Raw genomic sequence first — 21,790 nt, forward strand, 5'->3', positions numbered from 1 at the left:
CAGAAATTATTTTGCTTGGAATTTAACCAGCTACCTTCAGGTTTGAAGGTGAGCATTATAACAATAACATCTTGCTTCTCTCAATTAAAATACTAAAACAATGCTCATACCTGGAACTCACCTCTGTTAGAGATTTTAGTACAGGACTCTCCAACCTACTGCCCAAGGAGGATTCTGTCTTAAAACTTTAGAAAAAAAAATTGTCATCTTGTGTTTTTATATTAAACAGACAGGAACAAGACACTATCAAGTTATCATTTAATAACGTATGAGAGGTAATAGAACGAATATAATCTATAGTATTTTAGCTATCCAACAAATTGTACTATTATAAGGAAAATATGGAAAGTAAAAATATAAATATATAATAAAAAATAGGAAAGTAAGGAAATCTAAAAAACTATACCCCAAAAGTATTGATTAATTAAGGCATGATGGTTAAGTCTAAGGCACTGATATAAAGATAGTTCATGTTTTTTGTGGTAGAGTTGTGGGCGGGGGCACAGAAAACATACTATGTTTTCTGTGGCGGGGGGCACATCCATCCAAGCAAGCAAACAGTTATATGTTGATTGAACAGTTGATTTTGTTGTGAGTTCCAACTCAGGCATTTATTAGCCACTGTGTACTCGGCACTACTTTGCTAGTGTATAGCAGCTGTCATACTGAAAAACGCAACTCATTTACACACTTATATCAAATGAGCTGATAGGTTTTCTCCTGGCTGTTCTAAACTTATCAATCTCAATCGTCAGATTGGCTCTAAAACAACTGAAATAAGATATTGAATTAAATTAACTATCTATAAGCTAATAAAGGTCACAAACTTTAAACTTATATGAGAAAACGGTAAGCCAAACGCCTATCAACCAAATACTTAAATGACAGGACTTGATCTGAAACTTCCCCTGAAAATATCAGTTTCTCGATAAAGCCTCTCCTAAGAGTACGAACCTAAATTATTAAAGGGCTGTATTTAATCACATTTTGAATACAATTCAGCTGTTTCTGTTTTGATGTATAACAGTTTGTTTGCTTTTTACCTGAGTTAAACCAAAAAGTTAGGTATTTACTCAAGGGAGGTATAGAAGAGCCTTCGATGACATCAGCTGTCAGATCTCTTCTCTTGAGGGAACAACATTACCGCAACGATACGGTATAGAGCCATCGTCCTCAGTGGTGTAGTGGAAGCGTTCCTGGCTGATGAACTGAAGGTAGCCGGATCGATTCCCACCGATAGCACTAACTTTTTGTCAACGATTTAGCTTAGAATGCGATTAACTTACTTCTTAACTTTACATCTTTTGTTGAAATATTTAATTGAACTATTTTTTCTATTAGTAAACCTTCTTTTGATTTTTTCATTATCAGCAAGTTTGGTTAGGTTATGAATAAGATTAATTTTATAATTTTTCTTAATTTTATAATTAAGTATGACATCATGGATCAGAAGAAAACGAGAGGCCTCCAAAAGACACTGTTGGCCAAACTAATAGTGAAATAAAAATTACACGCTGTGCTCTCTACTACAGCGCTGTTCACGGAGGAATTTTTAACTAAACTATGATACCATCGTTGCCTCATTTTTACCTCCCGTAAGTCAGACCCAAAAAGTTAAACCAAAAACCTTTTGATTCTCATTATTGATGTTTATATTTCACGATTAGTTTTGATTCCGCCACACAGTTTGCCAGAGATTTTCACTAAAATAACGCAATAAGTACGGTTGAGATTTGCCTGTTTTATCCATGGTAAGTGTGTGTGATTATTTTATACAGTAGATTTAAAGACCCACATTTCTTTCCTGTTGTGAAGCAAAGGCAGAACAACTAGAATTTATAACCGGTTATGATGAAATAAAATAACAATACATTTTAAATAATGTATTTTCAACACAAAACAAATCATAAACACTTGAGTGGTGAAACAAACTTACTTTTAAAACAAAATAAGTTTTAAACAACAATTAATAATAATAAATGTATAAAAAAACTAAAATTAACACTTGAGATCTTGTTTTCACAACAATAGGCATCACACGATTAAGAACAATAATGTTAGTTAAATTAACTAATATGATAGTTCAAATTAAAAACAAAATTAAAATAACACTTCTAAAATAAATATTTTATAGCACTGAAAGAGAGATTCTTCACAGACTTGTTTATATTAACTTCTATCCAAAACATCTGAAACAAAAAAATAAAGCTTGATAGAAAACACCATGTTCAAATATTTCAATTCATTCAATAACTTTGTCCCTAGAGGGTTGCTAGAAGCAAATAATAGTAAATGTACCACTATAGTTCGGCCTCTTAGAAAGCGACCTCCTCCAGCATTGGTTTAGCATTAGCGCGCAGGTCGTTTTCTAAGCGGCCGAACTATAACAATAAAATTAATAATCATAGTTAAAGTTAAGCACATTCCTAATGAATGAGAAGGTACATTTCAAAGTTCCTTAATATAAAAATATTTTTTTTTGAAATTGCTGATAAATAAACGAGTTTGTTGCATAGCCAACTACTATGTAGTAATACCTAACATCATCGAATTTCAAAACCCAACTTAAGGTAAATATAATAATTTCAAACACAATCTTTAGTCAAAAGTAGATGAAATATTTTTTTGTTGAAGATGGTATTACAATTTATAAACTTGCTTTTTAATAAACTTGTAATTTTTTTCTATCCTGAAGGTCATGTGTATGTTTACTATTTATTTCCTGTTATTTACCACGTTTAAAACTATTAAACTATTACGACCAAATAGACGAATTGGTAAACTGTTGCTCAACTTCTGTTACTGTTACAATAGAGTAGAGCACATATTAAAAAGTTTACCCAGAAGTAGGAAGAATATTTAGATTACAATTTACATTTGTTTTGTTTAGACTGTATACATGCACTGAAGTGTTCACTAAGATAGGGACGTACATTGTTTAACTATTTCAAGCTGAACATCTATATAATTAATACGCTACATGAAACTTTGTCGGTTGAACTCCTCCGCCATTTGTTAACCGATTTTATCCTTTGACGTCTCATTGGAAAGAGCGTGTCACGTAGATTTGCAAACTGGCCTTACATTTTTGAAAAAGTCCCTTGGGCTCTGCCCCAGTGGCTGTTTAAGTTCCCATGTTATCCTTATGAAGAACATAATTGTTTACATTTTGATCAGCTGTAGAATTTAATTGCTGTTATTTATTTTTCAATTCAATGAAACGCATTGGGTAGATTTACTGATTTTGTTGAAATTAAATATTTACTACTAGGTGAAATCCGTCGAAATAGACGGTTAGGGGCCACCTCGTAAATAATAAATTCAGGATAACTGTAGAGTGGAACTAGATGAAAAGTAGCTTTGTTACTGACTAAGATTGGGTCTTTCTTTAGACAGGACATCAGTTCTAAGATCAAAGAAAGCCGTGAGTCCAGCTTTGTACCATCAAAAAGCTTCTGAATTTTTTTAAGATACCAGCAACTTTCTAATCACAATCCAAGCACTATTACCACTATTACCACACTTACCAGCTCAGCTATCCAGCTTCCAGATTGGACATGTAACCAAATATGAAATTTCTATAGTTGTATTGCTTAAAGTTAATTATATAACTTATAGAGTCTTAGGATACCTACTTATGATACTTAGGAGTTCCTTTTCTAAACCAGGTTTTAGATATTTTTGTGGGGTTGGGGGGGAGGATGGAATGTCTATAGTTGTATTGCTTGAAGTTGATTATATAACTTATAGAGACTTAGGATACTTAGGAGTTTTCATAATCCGTACGTTCTTTTTTAAACATTAGTGTTATACAAAAAAACCACATGGAAAGAAGAACTGAAACTATAAAACTGAGTAAAATATTTAAACACTCTCCTACTCAAAGATATTGAAAAATTTACTGTACATATCTGATCTTTCTACTCACCAGTTTCATTGGCCACTTAGATATCTTTATAAGTATTTTGTCGCATTAGCTGCAACAAAGCCTCGACCATTTTTGTTTGTAATTCCTCCATACGAGCTATCATATCAGTCAGTTTGGAGATTTGCTTTGACAAATTGTCTAGTTTTTGTTCAAGCCTCTGTTCAAACTCATTTGAATTTTTCTGAAATAAAAATAAAACATCATTGAGTAATAACAAAAAGAAATGTTTTGAAATAAATAACTTGGACTTGACATGAGATATGTTTTCCTTACTTTGTGATTTAGACAGAGTGTTGAGATACAATTGCATTAGTAATCTTGAGATTCCTTTTCTGTAAGTCAATAACATACATTGGCAACGGGATGAAATTAGACTGGCAGATCGCTAATATGATTAAAGTGTATGGATTTTCAAAAATGTTAATTGAAATAATCCAAGAATAAGTAAGAACTGTGAAGCACTTCTAGAGACCTAATAACATTTACAATGAGATATTGAAATTTATAAGTTTTTATCTTCATATAATGACAGAGTAACTTTTTATCTAAATTGGTTCAAAACCTGTAACTAAATGCTTGGTCAAAGCGGAGCCTAGTAACTGGATAATCCTGATGTCAGGAATAAGCTTAAACCCAAAGAACCATATCTTTTGTTTTTGGTACTGGTGTTGTTGGGACTGTTGTATTCAGAGAAATGGTATAACCAAAAACACTATATTACCATCTAAAAAAAATTAACACAACACACTGAACAAAATTCCATGATATTAAAATGAGACAAATAGATTGCTCCTCCGTCAGAAATGGCTTGAGTAAAATGCGAAAAACTCTATTGACATGAACCTACCAACTGTAAACTAGCTTCCATTTTAGCCTTCTTTGAGTAGCCTTTGTACTCCCCTGACCTCTTCTTGGGCTTGGTGCACGTGTCAAGAGAAGACCATCCTTCTGACAACGGATTGTCTGCCTCCTCTCTCTCCTTATCTCTCTTGGGACAACTGCAGATCTTCACAGATAAGCATTGCCGCCCTACAACATCTCCCCTGAAAAAACATTACACCACAGTTATACAAGTTTATATGGTAAGCTAAAGTCACATCTGATGAGTTAAGTGAGTGAAATTTAGACATAGGCTACACAGAAAAAATATATCATTCTGTAAAGTGGTCCAGATGCATATTTTCAATAGCAAATAAGAAAGAGCAAGCAATCATATATTTTTAAAGTCAAATTTTTATCTTGATAGATAATGGAATTGCATAGGTAGAGTATCCTATAGCTTTTGTGCTATATACAGAGTAATTATAAAAGAATGCCGGGATTTTAAATGTTCGTTGCTCGGGGACTATTCAAAGATAATTAAATAAAATCAAATTGAAGGGAAAAGTACAAAGTTTTTTCTCATTTTTTTATACAATTCGGAAAAAAGTAATAAAATTAGGATTTTAATCAATTTTAGATGAGCGTAAAACTGTCTAAGTCTGTACGCTTAGGGCGATCGACGGGTTTATCTCATATCTTAACTGAATCTTTTTAGGCACAAAAACTCTATCTTTTACAGATAACATCATCAAGTTTTGATTTAGGTATGTTAAACTGAAGACTTTATCGGGCAATCAATGTTTTGGGGCTTCCGATGCAGAATTGTTGGATTTCTTTGACTATGTCATTGCTTGTTTTTAGCTGAATGTCCAAGTGAATGTCTTTTCAAAACACTAGAGTGCCACGAAACTCATTAAACCAGCGTCAAATTTATTTATCATCAAGTAGATTTAAATTTAGTTTAATTTAGCAATCGATATAAACTCTGTAAACCACAGATTACACTATGTGCCTTCTGTTGCGCCAAAAACATTGCACTGGCAACTGGCGCGTGAGTAGCAATAGTGGCCTATTACCGTGCACCTGTTTTGTACATGCCAAGGTCAAAGTTCTGTCCCTTTGCTACACAGGAAACAAAACATAGTTATTTTAGCTTCAATTTAACGTAAAAAACGTTTAGTTACCTTAAATAGTATCCAAGCAATTACCATTTTAAATCCCGGCATTCTTCTATAAACACCCTGTATTTGTTTTTGACATGACAATTGATTGGGTTTGATCATTGGGTTTTTTGATTAATGAAACAGTCGATCTTGGTCAACAAAGCTAACAAACAAGTCTAACAAAGCTAGCTCACCCCATTCAACTCTCACTATGCTTTCATATTCAGCTTAAACTATACACATAAAGACTAGTTCACACATGGCGATTTTACTCGCTGCGACTAGAGTAGCCGCTACTAATCGCTTTGTGAGAACAGAAAGTAGCTGCAGGTAGCACTCGCCAACGAGTAAAAATTTATTACCGCAGAAAGTCGGACATGTTCAACTTTTGTGGGGAGTAGTTGATAGTAGCCAACCTTAAAGAGTCACATGATTCATGCAAAAATTGTATTATCTGGTACTCTAAAGAGGTATTGAAGCAGAGGCGGCCCTACATAAAGGCATACGCGGGGCCCGCACAGCCGTATTTCAGGTAGTAAGAGGCCCGTTATTGAACTTCGCCTTGGGCCCCGTAATCTCTAGGGCTGCCACTGTGTTGTAGTGATTTTAAGGAGTCTCCACTCGCCATATATCTCAAAGTTATTTCCAGTTTTGTTTGGCAAGGAAATGCTTGCTTCCAGTGTGTATTCTCCTTCTTTTGGTGATATCATTTATAATAACTAACTCCTCAAACTTGGGTAATAGTAGCCTCAAAATGTTGTTTCCTATCCGGGTCACAACATAATGAAGTTTTTTTCTTTTTTATTCTTACTTTATCAACTGATTTTTCGCAAATACAATGTGTGAACCAGCATTATAAGTCTGCATCACTGTCTCGAAGAATTGTTTGCAGAAACTTCTTTTGTAGGATCCATACAAAATTGAGATAAAAAGTGTGATGATTTTTGTATTTAGCTTTGTTTACACCATCAGAAAAACTACATTATTGTATTCCATACATTTGCCACAGCTTTTTTTTCTATGAAAGCTTTATACTGTATAATGGCTATTTTTTTACCTGTATATAAAAACTATTCTGATATTAAACATTGACAACGCAATGTCCGATAAACCGTTTATCCAATTAAATCATTAAATGAATGAATGTAATTTAATCTTTATATAAAAAAAAATACTTTCAAAAATGTACAAGAATATTCAGCGGAGAGAAGAAAAACATAAATGTAAAATTTAAAGAATAATAAACTAAATTAACTTTTTACATAACATCTATGTTTAACAAAAAATTGTACATAGTTTTATAGAATAAGCCAACATGGGCACTGAGCCTGTGCGTTGACTGTAGTTGCGTCCAAAGAAATCATTATTTTACAAAATAGAAAGAAGAAAAAGAAATAAAAAAGGAGATATGAATATGAGCAAACTGGAATGGCAAGATAGTAAAAGTGGTGAAATAAATCAACTATGATAACTAAATAATAAAACTAAATAATAAATCAACTATGATTTTTCGCAAATACAATGTGTGAACCAGCATTATAAGTCTGCATCACTGTCTCGAAGAATTGTTTGCAGAAACTTCTTTTGTAGGATCCATACAAAATTGAGATAAAAAGTGTGATGATTTTTGTATTTAGCTTTGTTTACACCATCAGAAAAACTACATTATTGTATTCCATACATTTGCCACAGCTTTTTTTTCTATGAAAGCTTTATACTGTATAATGGCTATTTTTTTACCTGTATATAAAAACTATTCTGATATTAAACATTGACAACGCAATGTCCGATAAACCGTTTATCCAATTAAATCATTAAATGAATGAATGTAATTTAATCTTTATATAAAAAAAAATACTTTCAAAAATGTACAAGAATATTCAGCGGAGAGAAGAAAAACATAAATGTAAAATTTAAAGAATAATAAACTAAATTAACTTTTTACATAACATCTATGTTTAACAAAAAATTGTACATAGTTTTATAGAATAAGCCAACATGGGCACTGAGCCTGTGCGTTGACTGTAGTTGCGTCCAAAGAAATCATTATTTTACAAAATAGAAAGAAGAAAAAGAAATAAAAAAGGAGATATGAATATGAGCAAACTGGAATGGCAAGATAGTAAAAGTGGTGAAATAAATCAACTATGATAACTAAATAATAAAACTAAATAATAAATCAACTATGATTTTTCGCAAATACAATGTGTGAACCAGCATTATAAGTCTGCATCACTGTCTCGAAGAATTGTTTGCAGAAACTTCTTTTGTAGGATCCATACAAAATTGAGATAAAAAGTGTGATGATTTTTGTATTTAGCTTTGTTTACACCATCAGAAAAACTACATTATTGTATTCCATACATTTGCCACAGCTTTTTTTTCTATGAAAGCTTTATACTGTATAATGGCTATTTTTTTACCTGTATATAAAAACTATTCTGATATTAAACATTGACAACGCAATGTCCGATAAACCGTTTATCCAATTAAATCATTAAATGAATGAATGTAATTTAATCTTTATATAAAAAAAAATACTTTCAAAAATGTACAAGAATATTCAGCGGAGAGAAGAAAAACATAAATGTAAAATTTAAAGAATAATAAACTAAATTAACTTTTTACATAACATCTATGTTTAACAAAAAATTGTACATAGTTTTATAGAATAAGCCAACATGGGCACTGAGCCTGTGCGTTGACTGTAGTTGCGTCCAAAGAAATCATTATTTTACAAAATAGAAAGAAGAAAAAGAAATAAAAAAGGAGATATGAATATGAGCAAACTGGAATGGCAAGATAGTAAAAGTGGTGAAATAAATCAACTATGATAAAAAAAAAATTAGCCTAGGTGAAAAAAAAGCAATGTTAGTGGCAGAAAGTCGACGGCTGTCAAGGGATGTCTAAAAGGGTGTCTAAAGGGGTGGCTAAATTTATAAACAAAACTAGTTTCCCCATAGCACAATGTATTGCATAAATACAGGTATGATGAATCAATTTTCAATGGCTATTACGTCAACACATAAAATTAACCGTCTTGCCATTTTTTTTTCATTCTACATTGATCGCTCAAGTGAATTGTTTACTCACTGGGCAGTCTCCAGAGTGAAGATGATAGAGATGGGTCTCCTCTGCATACCCTGAGGACAGCTGGTCTTACAGGTGAACTGATAAGCCACAGACACCGTGTCAGAGCCTGGCTGAGGCAGCTCCAGGGGTACCACTACGCTGTGACGATCACTAGAGCTGTCATAGTCGTACATCGCTCCTGCGTGGGACGACTGGACTACATGTCTCACCCAGTTGTAGCTCGGGCAGTAGCACGTCTTGTTGTCTTCCGAGTGAGCTGGACAACCAATACGAGAAGTTTTACTTTCAAACCTTTACTGCTCGTTACAAAGCAATACATTCTGTGGTGGAATTTCAGGCTGAATACTTTATACTTTATACTTTCTTATGAAATGGCGACCATACAATGTAGGTATTTTAAGCCAAGTATGAATGGAGATGAGTGTATGATGAGTGGCGCGATCTTGTAGTCTTGTTAGTGACTAAGGCCGACATTCCTTAGACACAGCTGTTAATTAATAGCCCAAACAGCTAATGGCAACTAAGGGACCTACAGTTTATAGTGGAATCCGAACCACATTTTTTCCTTGGTATATACGAATTGGTCTAATTATCAGGATAGTACTGCGGATAGTCGTAATACTCACTAGTGCGGACGTTAATCCACACCAGGGAGTATCCCATCCACAGTGCATACCTATAAATATCCACAATCCGTATATCGGGTAGGGTGGTAGAATGGATCGAGAAGGCTCTTGTTAGATTTTTTTTAGATTAAATATTGAACGCTATAGTTATTTTAATACCCCCGCCTACTATTATTTTAATAGTTATTTTAATACAGTTATTTTAATGGTAGGATGAAGTGAAGGGGGTAGATTTCTTCCCCTTCTTCCCTAAGATGTTAATATCTTTCAGTCTCTGATGATATACTTAGAAGTATGAAACAGCTATAGTATAGTTAATAAGCTATAGTATAAGAAATAACTATAGTCAAAATGCACATTTTGTTTGATTGCACATGTAAAATAAACCTGACATTTTCTCATTCCAAAAATCCAGAAGCTATTACAGTTTTTGGACATTTTCCGTTAATTAATTATATCTACCACTACTTAGTTTGTATGTAACAATACACGACTGACGTTTTTGGTAATATCTCAGTTCTAACCTAACCTACCCTAACAAAACTTAAGCCAACCTAGTCCCTATACATGTTAATTAAACAATTATAGCATTTTATCATGACAAAAAGTAGTGGTGGTGAATTAACAGAAAACGTCCCATGTTTAAATGCAACTGAAATGTGAGGTTATGTTACCCTGATGCAGAGGATCACTGTTGAGCATATGGAGGGCACATCTCTGTACAGGGATGTTGAGGAAATCAGCTGTGGAGTAGACAGGCAAAGCTCGCACCTGCAGTCCCCCCACAGCCTTGCTCAGCCTGAACTGTACCAACAACGTCTTGTTCATGTCAATAAACACTTTCTGTAGCACCTCCGAGTACTGAAACATGAGAAATGAGGTGTAAGGTATGATGTGGTACATGAGATATGAGACTTTGAAATAGGTTCTCCACGGTATAGTCTTGGTTATCTGGCCTAAATCTGTCACAGGAACTTTGGATGACACTAAGAATGAGGACAACTGTTAAAATGTCAAAAATATCTAACCGCAATCTTCACTCATATTTGGACTATACACACCCTGGTGTTTCATCCTTATCTCAATTGGTAGTAATAGTAATTTTTGTTTAAAGAACATAGTCGATAGAGCCAGTCATAGAGTGAAAAAGTGTCTAAAATAATATTATCTACCTTTTTGCTACAGTTGATAGGACAAAACAGATGCTAAAGCTTACAATAAGTCGTCCTATCAGAGTTGACTCTTGTTTATACATTGGCGTATTAGCAGAAATCAAGATTTTACAACAGTGCAATCAGTAGTGTGGCTCAATTAAACCACATCCATTTTGATTTTTTTTTTATTGGCAACAGCTTTAACATTGGGATTGAATGTCTAGTATCAATAGTCAAAGATACTTTGTCATAAACACATTAGACTAAAAAAATCATATCTCAAAATTGCGTAGAGATTTAAATTGACTTTTGCTTTCTGGTATCATCCGAGTTCAGTCGGAGAGAGTGAGCGGGGGGGGGGGGGGGGCAAAAGGGGTTGCCTCGAAGCTATGGTAATGATGTATCCCATGTCACATTTCCTCCATAACCAAATTAACTAAATTAACGGTATGTGTATCCTGGTCACTGCCACTAAAATTTACGGGCGCTTAGTCTATGTGGATGGGCAAATGCAAGGTTAAAAAAGGCCGCCAACCTCTTTTTTATAAAAAAAAAAATAAAGGTAAGATAATCAAGACTATAAATTCCATGATCATACTAAGGTCTTTTAACACTCTAAGCGCACAAGGTAGATTTTCTATCATAAACATGAGTAACAAAACCTTCACTTGTATCTATCTATGAAAGCAAAACTCACCAAAAACTGCTGAAATCTGTACTAAAGAGTCCATGTAACCTTACAAGCAGTAAACTACAGTTAGGACGTTGTGAAGTCGTATGTGCTATGTCTAACTATAGTTTTAAGGCTGACAAAACATCTGTCAATTATTCTATGTCATGTGGGTATAACTCACCACCCAAGATCGTTTGTGGTTGGTGAGTGTGTCAAGCATGAGCTCAAAGTTGTACGGCCCAGGATAAATATCTGTGCAGGGCAGAGGGCTGGTCGGTGAACAAGCGATGATTAACTTGTGTTCATCTGTAGAATCTGCAGCATCTTCCATCTGGAACAATCAACAATTATATGAGACTAGGTGAAACCCGTCAAAATCGACGGTTACTTTCAAGGCTTACGTTAATTTATCTAACTGCGATAAATTGGGTGAAATAAACATATTTTGAACATTTAGCAATAAGTGTAAAAACAATAATGACATTAATTGTGTTAGTTGCCAAATTTGGTTGATCATTCAATGAATAAAATATTCCCCATACCGTACGTCATCGGAGTTATTATTAGTATAATATATGGTATATCTTCCTTTGGAAGAACGTTTAAATAGTATTAAAATCGTATTGATGGATCTTTTGTAGTTAAACACTTTCGTGATTTCATCAGTGTAATATGATTTTATTTCAAAAGAAAACTTTTTTTGGGAAGACATTCTAACTTCAAAGGGAGGTATATCCGTTACAGTGTAAGTTTAATTTTTCCTTCGTCACGTCGCGTCAGTTCATATCGTACTTCTGTGCCAATGAATGAACCCTCTAGCATAGTTTTGAGAAATTATTGATTGTGGGGTTACTGTTAAAGCTGGAATTCCTTGACATGGGGTATGTCAGTTAGTTGTCTCAGCCTTATAAATAACATAAAGTTGTCAATATAATCTCTCTACGGAATGTTTGATGTAGTGGAATACTTGAAGTGAAGTTGGCTTTTATTCTTGTACTGTTAGGGGCCTTCTCGTTTATATGGTCGTGCGGCTTCATAGGCAACAAATAATGCAAATGACATAGCAATGGAACATTTCCAAAAGGCAAAAATACTGTAAATTGGATGTTACGTATATATTGACGTTTACATATGGTTAATCAACGTATCTTATAAAGAATTATGTGATCTTGATCTAGTTTAAAAGGAATATGACCTTTCTGTCATGACAGTAGCTGATAAACGTATTTTCTCTCTGTACCATCTTTTACAGCCAAAATGTCGTGTTATTTTCAATAACGTTACCAAACCGTGCCAAAGTCCGTAATATAGGAAGGTGCAAATAATTTGTCAAGATGGGAACCATTTTAGACAAAGTTTCTATGTTTGGATTTTATTAGACACGATAAGAGCAGATATTTCTTCATAAATATTTCATATGTGTTGAATAATATGATAAAATGTAGGCAAAAGTGGTAAAAAAGGCAGACACCAACCCGTACAATAGATATAAGATAGTTCAATAAGAAATAATTTAAGAATTGCTGTGATAAAAGGATTTTCCACTGCTTACATAATGGAACGTTATATTGCAAAACATGACATGATAAAGAAGAAAATCAATTTTACAATCAGAAAATAACATTGCAAATACTTATTTGGTAGAATTCAGTAACTCCCAATAAATGTGTGTTGTTTGAAATACAATTTAAAAATGAACAGCTGTTTCATTAAAAAGTATTATTCACACGGCCAAAATGTAAACAACTCTGTGAAGGGATCTTTAAAGGCTTCTGGGGCAGAGTCCTAAGGGATTTTGATTAGTTTTTCTTTTGATAACTCATCTACAGACCAAGACCTTTCTTTGGACACCTCTACCAAGTTTCTACGCCCAGCCGTTCTCTCAAATAAGTGGGGACAATTAAATATTTGGATTCCCCAATGTTAATCTTATGGGAGAAACTCCAACTTTGATGGCCTGTGGGGCAAAGCCCGAGGATTTTTATTACAGGAATTGGTGAAAGGGGGTGTCTACACAAAAAATACCTTATTTTGACACGTTGTTTGTAAAAATCGGTCCATTATTAACGGAGGAGTAGTGTTTTGTAGAAATCGCCTTCACGTATTATATATAAGGATTATTGTATGCACTGCAAAGTTTGTATTTTATAAAGGAGGATGAGTGAAAAATATGAGTTTTGATTGAGTAAGATGATAGCTTTGTTGGTGACTCAGAAGGTGATTCTCCAGCCACGACTATTTGTTAAAAGCTTGATAAGAAGAACAATTCAATCCAATTTTGAACCCTTTAAAAGCTAATGGCTTTTCTCAGGGTCCGGCAGAACACGGTTAGATTAGATAGCCATTTAAGTATTTTTGTGGGTGCTATTTACACTATTGACTTTTGATTTTTTACATTTTTTGTAAGGGAACTGTCCAGTCGCTGGTCTTGATGCTAACATATTATGTTAGACAGCATCATTAATTGATAGACCTATTACAATTAATTAGCATCTGGGTCTGGTAACAATCTTGCTTAGAACCTTCAGCATAACTCTTGCAGACAGCTGTGTATTTTGTGGGTTTTCTGTTCCAATGGCTTTTTTTACCGTTTGAAAGGGAACGAACCAAACCTTGGTCTTGTTACTATCCAACGACGACCTTTTTGTTATACAGCAGCATTAATTCATAGCCCAATGACAAATGGCAGGGTCTGGAAACGATCTTGTTAGGAATCAAAACAGCGAACTTCAGAATTGGAAGCGAGCACTATAACCACTCTGTTACCCAGACAACTGCTAATAGATGACCTTTGATTGTATTGTAGGGAGAATCAATCATTTGATTTTATCTAATGGTATTAAATAAGTGCAGCATACAAATTCTCAAACCTATATCAATAACGTAAATATAACGATATATATTTTAAATCCCCTCTTCAAAAATTATAGTTCAAAAAACTAACCAGTTTCAATGACTCTAATTCATGTGACTGTGTATATAAAATGAAATAAAGTTATTTTGATTGGTTGATTGATTGACATTCAGATTTCAGCTTAAAATACTTTCCTAGCTTGAATGAATAAAATGCTATTATATTTAATAAAGAAGATTGTAGTTAAAATATACTTTGTATGTTCATGTCATAGTTACATTTGCCATAAAAATTAAACCCTTAGAAATGAGCCTGAAAATTATTTGTTGAATAAACGGGAAATAAAAAAAATTAATTTGTGTTGCAAAACCAATAACTTTATGCAAAACTTATAGGTTACAAACAAATTATTATTTATTTTCTTATCACTTTAAGTTCCTTAGTTAAAATTTATAAATAATAAGTTATGAAACAGTTTTATTTTAATTTCAACAACATTTTTATCTGTAAAGTAAAGCAACATATTTAGGTAAAGCAAGTAACTAAATATTCCTAAAAATGAGGGGTTTAATTGATGATTTTTTTAGTAAGTAGGTTATTAGTTTTTAAAAGAATTATAATGTGTATGTAGTGACTTCAGACTACTTACCTGTACATTAATTTTGATTCAACATGAGTTATTTATTTATTTATTTTTCATTCAATTGTTATTGTTCACTTGACTTTTTTACAAAATACACATATTTTTTATCTCCTCTTGAATTTGTGAGTTTACAGCTTCAGTGTATAATGTCTTTTATAATACTGTGACTAACTTAACTTAGAACAAAATGTGATTTATAATAGTTTCTAAACATTCACCTTTCTGAAGAATGTAAGTTTAATTTTGAATTTTGTATATTAAACTGTGGTAAAAAAGATACGTACAGAAATTCATATGCAATTTACAAGCTAAACATTATAAGCTCATTTTTTGCGTCAATAGTATTTATTTTGAAAATTGTGACTACAACATGCATTAAACACATCCAAATAAAAATAACATTGGAGAAATTCTAATTGCATTAAACCTTACAGAACAGTAATGAATTAATTTAAAGTTTTGAGTTTAAAACATATACTCTTACCTTTAGAAATTTACAAAAATATTAACACAATTTGTAAATGAAGCATAGACAAAATGTGTCCACATGTAGGTCTAACTAAGACTGATGTTCTGATCAAGAATGGACGAACAAGAAATATCAGTCATGACTAAACATGATTACAATGTTGGTGAAACCTTCCTTTATCTGCCTCAACAATATAGCAGATAACAGATCTATAACATTTCTGGACTATAAAGCAGTGTTCATTAAAATACTTTGTGAGTTTATCTAATTGAGTTTATCGATTAGGCCTAGATTATCATAGTTGAGGTTTCCTTTTATTTTTATTTAATAACTTAGTTCAATCTTCATTAACCCATGCTTATACTGTATTTATTTGCCAAAAATCTCAAAATCACTGAAACATTAAAAATAAAAATAATAAATTTTACTATTTTTAAAGATGTTATATAGTACGGTATTTTATTGCTGAAAATAATAATAAAATGCAAATGTATATATAATTATGCATTTTGTATATTTATATGTATTTAGTAGTTGTTTACACTAAGTTATTTTACATATTTATAAAAGAAATAGGTGAAAATACCTGACTGAAAAAATATTAGACTATTTTTATATGTTTTTTATAGTATTTTATAGCTGAAAATAAATGTATAGGCCTATGTATGTATAATTTTGGATGTTATATGCATATTTATATGTATTTAGGATATGTTTACACTATTTTTTATACTTCTCACAAAATAAGTACATACCTCCCTATATTACGTAAATATCAAATCCTTCAAGGAATCTAATATTTTGATGATCAAAATTAAATACCTATCATATGTAGGCTATGTATGTAAATATAAATGTTTAACTTTTATTTTCAAATTTCATGGCTGACATACTAGTACGTCAGCCATGATACTGTACATCACGGACTTGTTGTACTAGTACATCATCCGATGCAAATGGGTTAGTAAGAATACTTTTTTTATTGGAAACTTATAGTAGATTTTCAAAGAAATATTCATTTATTTAATATGGTATTTAATCTTTCTTACTAATATTATAAATGTGAAAGTTTGTGTGTTTGTTTGTTTCTTTGTTTGAAGTTCAATCACGCATAAACCACTGGATGGATTGGGCTGAAATTTGGCATGATGATAGCTCACATTCCCGATTAACGTATAGGCATACTCTTATCTCAAAAATCCTTTCGGGCTCCGCCCCAGTGGCTCTGTAGTTCCCCATGTTAAACTTATGAGTACCTATTCATATTTAAAGGGAATTAAAGAATTTAGTCAGCTGTTTCAACTAAAAAAGTTGGTTCTATGATAAGCAAAAGCATTAGAAAGTTATAAGATTTACCAAACAGGGTGCAGCACTATATTTTTTTTTGCATTTATGAAAACAGCTAATCTTACTAATATTATAAATCTGAAAGTTTGTGAGTTTGCGTGTGTGTTGCTCAATCACGCATAAACTACTGGACGGATTGGGCTGAAATTTGGCATAATGATAGCTCACATTCCCGATTAACATTAAGGCATATTCTTATCTCAAAAATCCTTTCAGGCTCCGCCCCAGTGGCTCTGTATTTCCCCATGTTAACCTTATGAGTATTCATATTTAAATGGAATTAAAGAATTTAGTCAGCTGTTTCAAATTAAAAAGTTAGTTTTATGATATGAAAAGCATTAAACATTTTTAAGATTTACCAACAGGATGCAGCACTATTATCTTTTTGCATTTATGAAAACAGCTAATTTGAACTAAGCAGCAACAAAAAACTGTGGTGATACGCAATGAGAACTGTCAAAGTAGGATTGTTTACAGTTATGTTTAGGATTTTAATTTCATGAACAATTTGTGATAGGTACTTTGCAAATTTTTGCTAATTTAATTTTCTCTATTGTTTAGGTGAATTGGTCGAACATGATGGCTATGGTAGATGTGTATGGTATAGTATACTGTAAACTTAAAGAAGCAAATTTTATCAAACTGTGTTCTCCCCCATTGCAAACGCAAAGCTTGAGTACCTATAACTGCAATAAGCGTTTTATACTTATATGCCAACCCTGTACGAAGGACGGGTATTCTGCTAGTTTGAACTAAGCAGCAACAAAAAACTGTCAAACGCAATGAGAACTGTCAAAGAAGGATTGTTTACAGTTATGTTTATGTTTTTAATGTCATGAATAATTTGTGATTTTTTGTGAATTTTTAATAATTTTTTTTTTTTATTGTTTAGGTGAAGTGGTAGAACATTATGGCTATGGTAGATGTGTAAATTGTTTGGGTTTTGTGATATCTTCATCATTCACATTTAAAAAGCTTAGCTGAAAACATGTACTATGCTAAGGTAGACAATTCTGTGAATGTTAGCTAACATTCCTAATTTAAACCAGCATCAAATGATTATGGACTCAGATAACAAAAATGTAAAACCTGCTGACATTTCAGTTGTTTGTTTTTCTATTGACAGTGATAACAAAAATTAAGTAAACTTTATACACATTTTCTACACTAGAGGTGCTTTTCTGCATGTCTGCCTGTGTGTTTGTTTTGGTTAAACACAAAAACTAAACAACCAACTGGGCGGAAACTTTTTGAAAATTAAGCAACTTATCCGCCAAAATACAGACCATAAAATCATCATCATGGATTTAAATTGCATAAAATGATGTCCTTGAACCCCTCGGGCTAGATCCCAGTAGTGTCAAAATTTTGAAGGTGGAGCTTTCAGGGAACCAATACCAACAAATAAGGAAAAAGAAGGAAACCACAAAATCAAATCAAATCATTTTATTGGGCCAAATTAACAATTATCCAGTTTGCATTAGCCAGGTCAATGTTGACATTCCATTTTTTTTTTTTTATTTCAATAAAGCTATATTCATTTTACTACACTATGCACCAGTAGGATTGATATTTGATCCTAAGCAAGAGAATTAGGCCTACCAAGTACCTTCTTGGTAGGTAAATGCAATGGTATATTCGAGTTTTGTTTGTATAAATCATCAATGTTGGGCATATAACTGTTTTCTACTGAAGATTTAAAGAACCTTTAAAGAAGAAGATTTAATATTAGGCTACTCTATCCTCCATACTCTCTCTATCCTGCTTCCTGAACTAATTGTGAAACATAGGTAAAGCAGCTAGTCCCAAAAAAACTACCATGTAATTCTACCTAAATTCAAGTAGCCAAGAGATACTTACAGTAATTCTCGCAAAATTTATGTCTGGCGGTGAAAATTTCATTTCACAGAATGTGTTGTCATCCCTTCTGAAAAGGAAGAAAAAAATATATAGTTTTAGACACTTCAAAATTAGGTGTCACTTGATGGAGGTTTACATTGAAACATTTTTAGTTGCCCCCCAAATCCCCCCTTTTGGGGGGACACTCTAAAGTTTGTAATGTAAACCCCCATTTAGTGACACTTCGTTTTGAAGTGCTTACAAAAACTTAAAGAATTGTGAAAACCAGAGTTCGCTATCTCTTTTCTATCCAAAATGGTAGCCAATATTACCATTACAAATCAATTTTACCATTGATTTTCCACAACATTTGACGGACTACCATTTTGGATAGAGAAGAGATAGCGACCTCTAGTTTTCACCATTCTTTAAGTTTTTGTAAACTCTTCAAAATGAGGTGTCACTTGATGGGGGTTTACGTTGAAAATTTTTTAGTTGCCCCCCAAATCCCCCTTTTGGGGGGACATTCAAAAATTTCAAAATCATAAAATGAAACTTCCTGCTAAGATTGCACGACCACCAAAAGCCTATCTCTGTATATTTACTTGGAAAAATATTAGAGGGGGGGGGGGGGGTCTATACTTTTTATTCACCCTGTATAAAACAAATATATAGTTGACTGTATGTATACAATACAAAGTATAAACATAAACAATCTCACAACAACATAATAATATGACATAAACCATATTTTATGAACAAATTAGGCAGGTAAGGTGAGTAAGCTAGGCATGACAACAGTTTGCTTGTTTATGGATATATTCTTTATCAAACTTGGCAAATTTATCTATTTTATCCTATATACTACTGGCATTTTATAAAAAACATTTTTCCCTTTCCCTCGCAGAACACTAAGTAAGTTTTGGAGATACCTAGTTTCTGGAGCGTTATTGAACATTGGTAAAATCTAAGGCTTACCTTACAATTAATTGATGTATGAAGTGATAACGACTATGCTATAGGTCGGCCGCTTAGAAAGCGACCTCTTCGTAGAATTTGTGCGAGAGAGAAATACCGAGCTGTGGGAGTGAGAAAGTCTATGGCTCTACCCCCACTCGGCTGCAGCCCGATCCCCTCCCGTCATGGCCGTTTTTCACACTGCACGACACGACAACCGTCTAGGCACTGCCCCGGTGTAGTGGGAGTTGGAATCCTGTGTTACCAAATGAGCTGCTTACTCACACACTGAAACGTGCCGTGCCGGTGCCTTGTCGTGCAGTGTGAAAACGGCCATTGGCGGAGAGGGGAAACATACCCTCCCTTGCTGTTACCTCCCCTACATGCGCTAAAAATCCTCGCGCAGGTCGCTATCTATCCGGCCGACCTGTAGAAGTAAAGTAATCACATCTCAGCATTGGAGGTTAGGATTGATAAAGAATATCATGGCCATGAATCTAAGCTTTTTTAATCTATCTCTTTGTAAATATTTGTATGTGTTAATGTGTTTAATGGTTAGGCAAATTATACCAGATTAACAAATAACTACTTTTTAACGCTAACCAACTTTTTTTGATAATATTTTTACCCTGCCATTTTGTTTCATAAATAAAAATCAAATGAGACTTGCAGGTATTTTTTAGACATTTATTATCTGTGAAGTTTCAAGTTTGTACCGTGTTTCATAGGTCTGGTATATATAATTCAAAAATAGCATCCCCTTCATGAGACACCCTGTATATTGTGGTATAACTCCTAATAAAAAGGGCAATCCCAAGTGTCACATTCAACGAATCAAATTCTGTTTGGGTCATACAGAAAATAGAATACTAAGTAAAGGCCTACCTACCTACTTACAAAAAGTAATACTTACAGATCATTTATAATTTGTTCGTAATCACTGTTATTCATGAATCCACCTTCAGCACTTGGATCCATTCTAAAAAAAAGACATAAATAAAGATTATTGTAACATTTCAAAAACTCTTGTCCCAGAATAATTTACAACTATTATAGTGCACCTGTTGCTTGAATTTGAGCAATTGCAAAGTAATACAGACGTTACTGACTGAAGCGTAGCAGCTTCGAAACAATTATCACAAACTTCGTGTTGGCCTATTAAATATATAGATTTTCACACCTAATCAATGAACAAAAATACAGTTACCAGTGGTACAGTGATATTTTTTATTTAACCCAGGTCTATTGTAGAAAAACATACTGGTCTTAAAAAAACACAACTGACTGATTATGGGATAGCAAGGCTCTAATATTAAATTTTAAACCATGGTCAAAAAGAGTTTTACATCAACATTATTATAGAAACTATTTAGGTTACCTATAACATTTCTGGAAATATTTAATAAACAGTGTAATTAAATAAATATCATACAAATTAACAAAATTTAGATAAGGATATCTGAATAATTTTAATGGATGACCATCAGTTTTTTAAAGGCACACTTAAAAATAACTTAAATAAGTGAAAATCTACATCTTACCTTTGATATAGAGCACTTTGCAATACTATTTATGGGTTAAAACCAAAATTTGAAAATGAAAGTTTAAATGAGATGAGATATGTTAAATTGAAAACATAACAGATAAAAATTAAGAAATAGTTATCCTTTTGTTGACAGAGTCAGTGCCCTAGCCTAGCTAAATAATCTTATCTTTATCTTTATGCTTCACCTTATCTTTCACATTTTACTTTTCCCTCCACTCTCTTTAATCTTAAATTCTATATTCCCAACTCTCTCCAGTGTGACCAACACACTAAAAATATATTATCCATTGATCATGCACTATGTGAAATTACATAATACAGATACACAATGAATTTGCCAAAAAACATTCTAAATTAGTGATTAGTCATCTAATAACCCATACCGGTATTACTGTTTAAAATGTATTCAAAATAAAGATATATATATATATTATTTGGAAAATAATGTAGGACCATGTATAGAAAGATACTACAGCAGTAAGTTACATAAAATACCCCCACCACCGAAGCGAATTTCCATTTGTCTGAATTTATTTTGAATCAAATCTATTTAAATTACTTTAGGTTTAAACCTAGGTTTGCTGCTACAAGGAAACTAATAAAGTGTGTTTTTTAGTAAAATATTAATAGCTTAGTATAAAATAAATAAATTTGCTAGGTTTGGTCAAAACAATAG

At 32.8% G+C, this 21,790-nt stretch overlaps 1 protein-coding gene across 2 annotated transcripts; it reads right to left on the reverse strand.

The window, feature by feature from the left end:
* Window positions 1–1,897: 1,897 nt before the first annotated feature.
* LOC128994983 (cellular tumor antigen p53-like) lies at window positions 1,898–20,543 on the reverse strand. Of its 2 annotated transcripts, XM_054419844.1 has the most exons (8): window positions 20,482–20,543; window positions 18,633–18,699; window positions 11,641–11,790; window positions 10,307–10,493; window positions 9,007–9,262; window positions 4,776–4,971; window positions 3,929–4,109; window positions 1,898–2,189 (listed from the first exon to the last, which is right to left on the reverse strand). In XM_054419844.1, the coding sequence occupies exons 1-7, from the start codon at window positions 20,517–20,519 to the stop codon at window positions 3,945–3,947; spliced, it is 1,059 nt and encodes a 352-aa protein (XP_054275819.1). In that variant the 5' UTR covers window positions 20,520–20,543; the 3' UTR covers window positions 1,898–2,189; window positions 3,929–3,944. The 2 variants fall into 2 exon arrangements, with proteins under 2 accessions (XP_054275819.1, XP_054275820.1); XM_054419845.1 differs by lacking the exons at window positions 18,633–18,699; window positions 20,482–20,543 and adding an exon at window positions 15,441–15,538 and having other exon boundaries at window positions 1,900–2,189.
* Between the last annotated feature and the right edge of the window lie 1,247 nt (window positions 20,544–21,790).

The sequence above is a fragment of the Macrosteles quadrilineatus genome, unplaced genomic scaffold (assembly GCF_028750875.1).
Source record: "Macrosteles quadrilineatus isolate MER2022 unplaced genomic scaffold, UCM_ALF_1.0 Scaffold_5__1_contigs__length_97177068, whole genome shotgun sequence".
Lineage (NCBI taxonomy): Eukaryota > Metazoa > Arthropoda > Insecta > Hemiptera > Cicadellidae > Macrosteles > Macrosteles quadrilineatus.

Excerpts from the sequence above, each read along its gene's own strand:
- LOC128994983 (XM_054419844.1), bottom strand. The coding sequence starts at position 20,519 with ATGAATAACAGTGATTACGAACAAATTATAAATGATCT. Across the intron at positions 11,791-18,632 it reads TAAATTTTGCGAGAATTACT|ATGGAAGATGCTGCAGATTC; the intron begins GTAAGTATCTCT and ends TGATTGTTCCAG. Across the intron at positions 4,110-4,775 it reads TGGAAGCTAGTTTACAGTTG|AAAAATTCAAATGAGTTTGA; the intron begins GTAGGTTCATGT and ends TTTTTATTTCAG.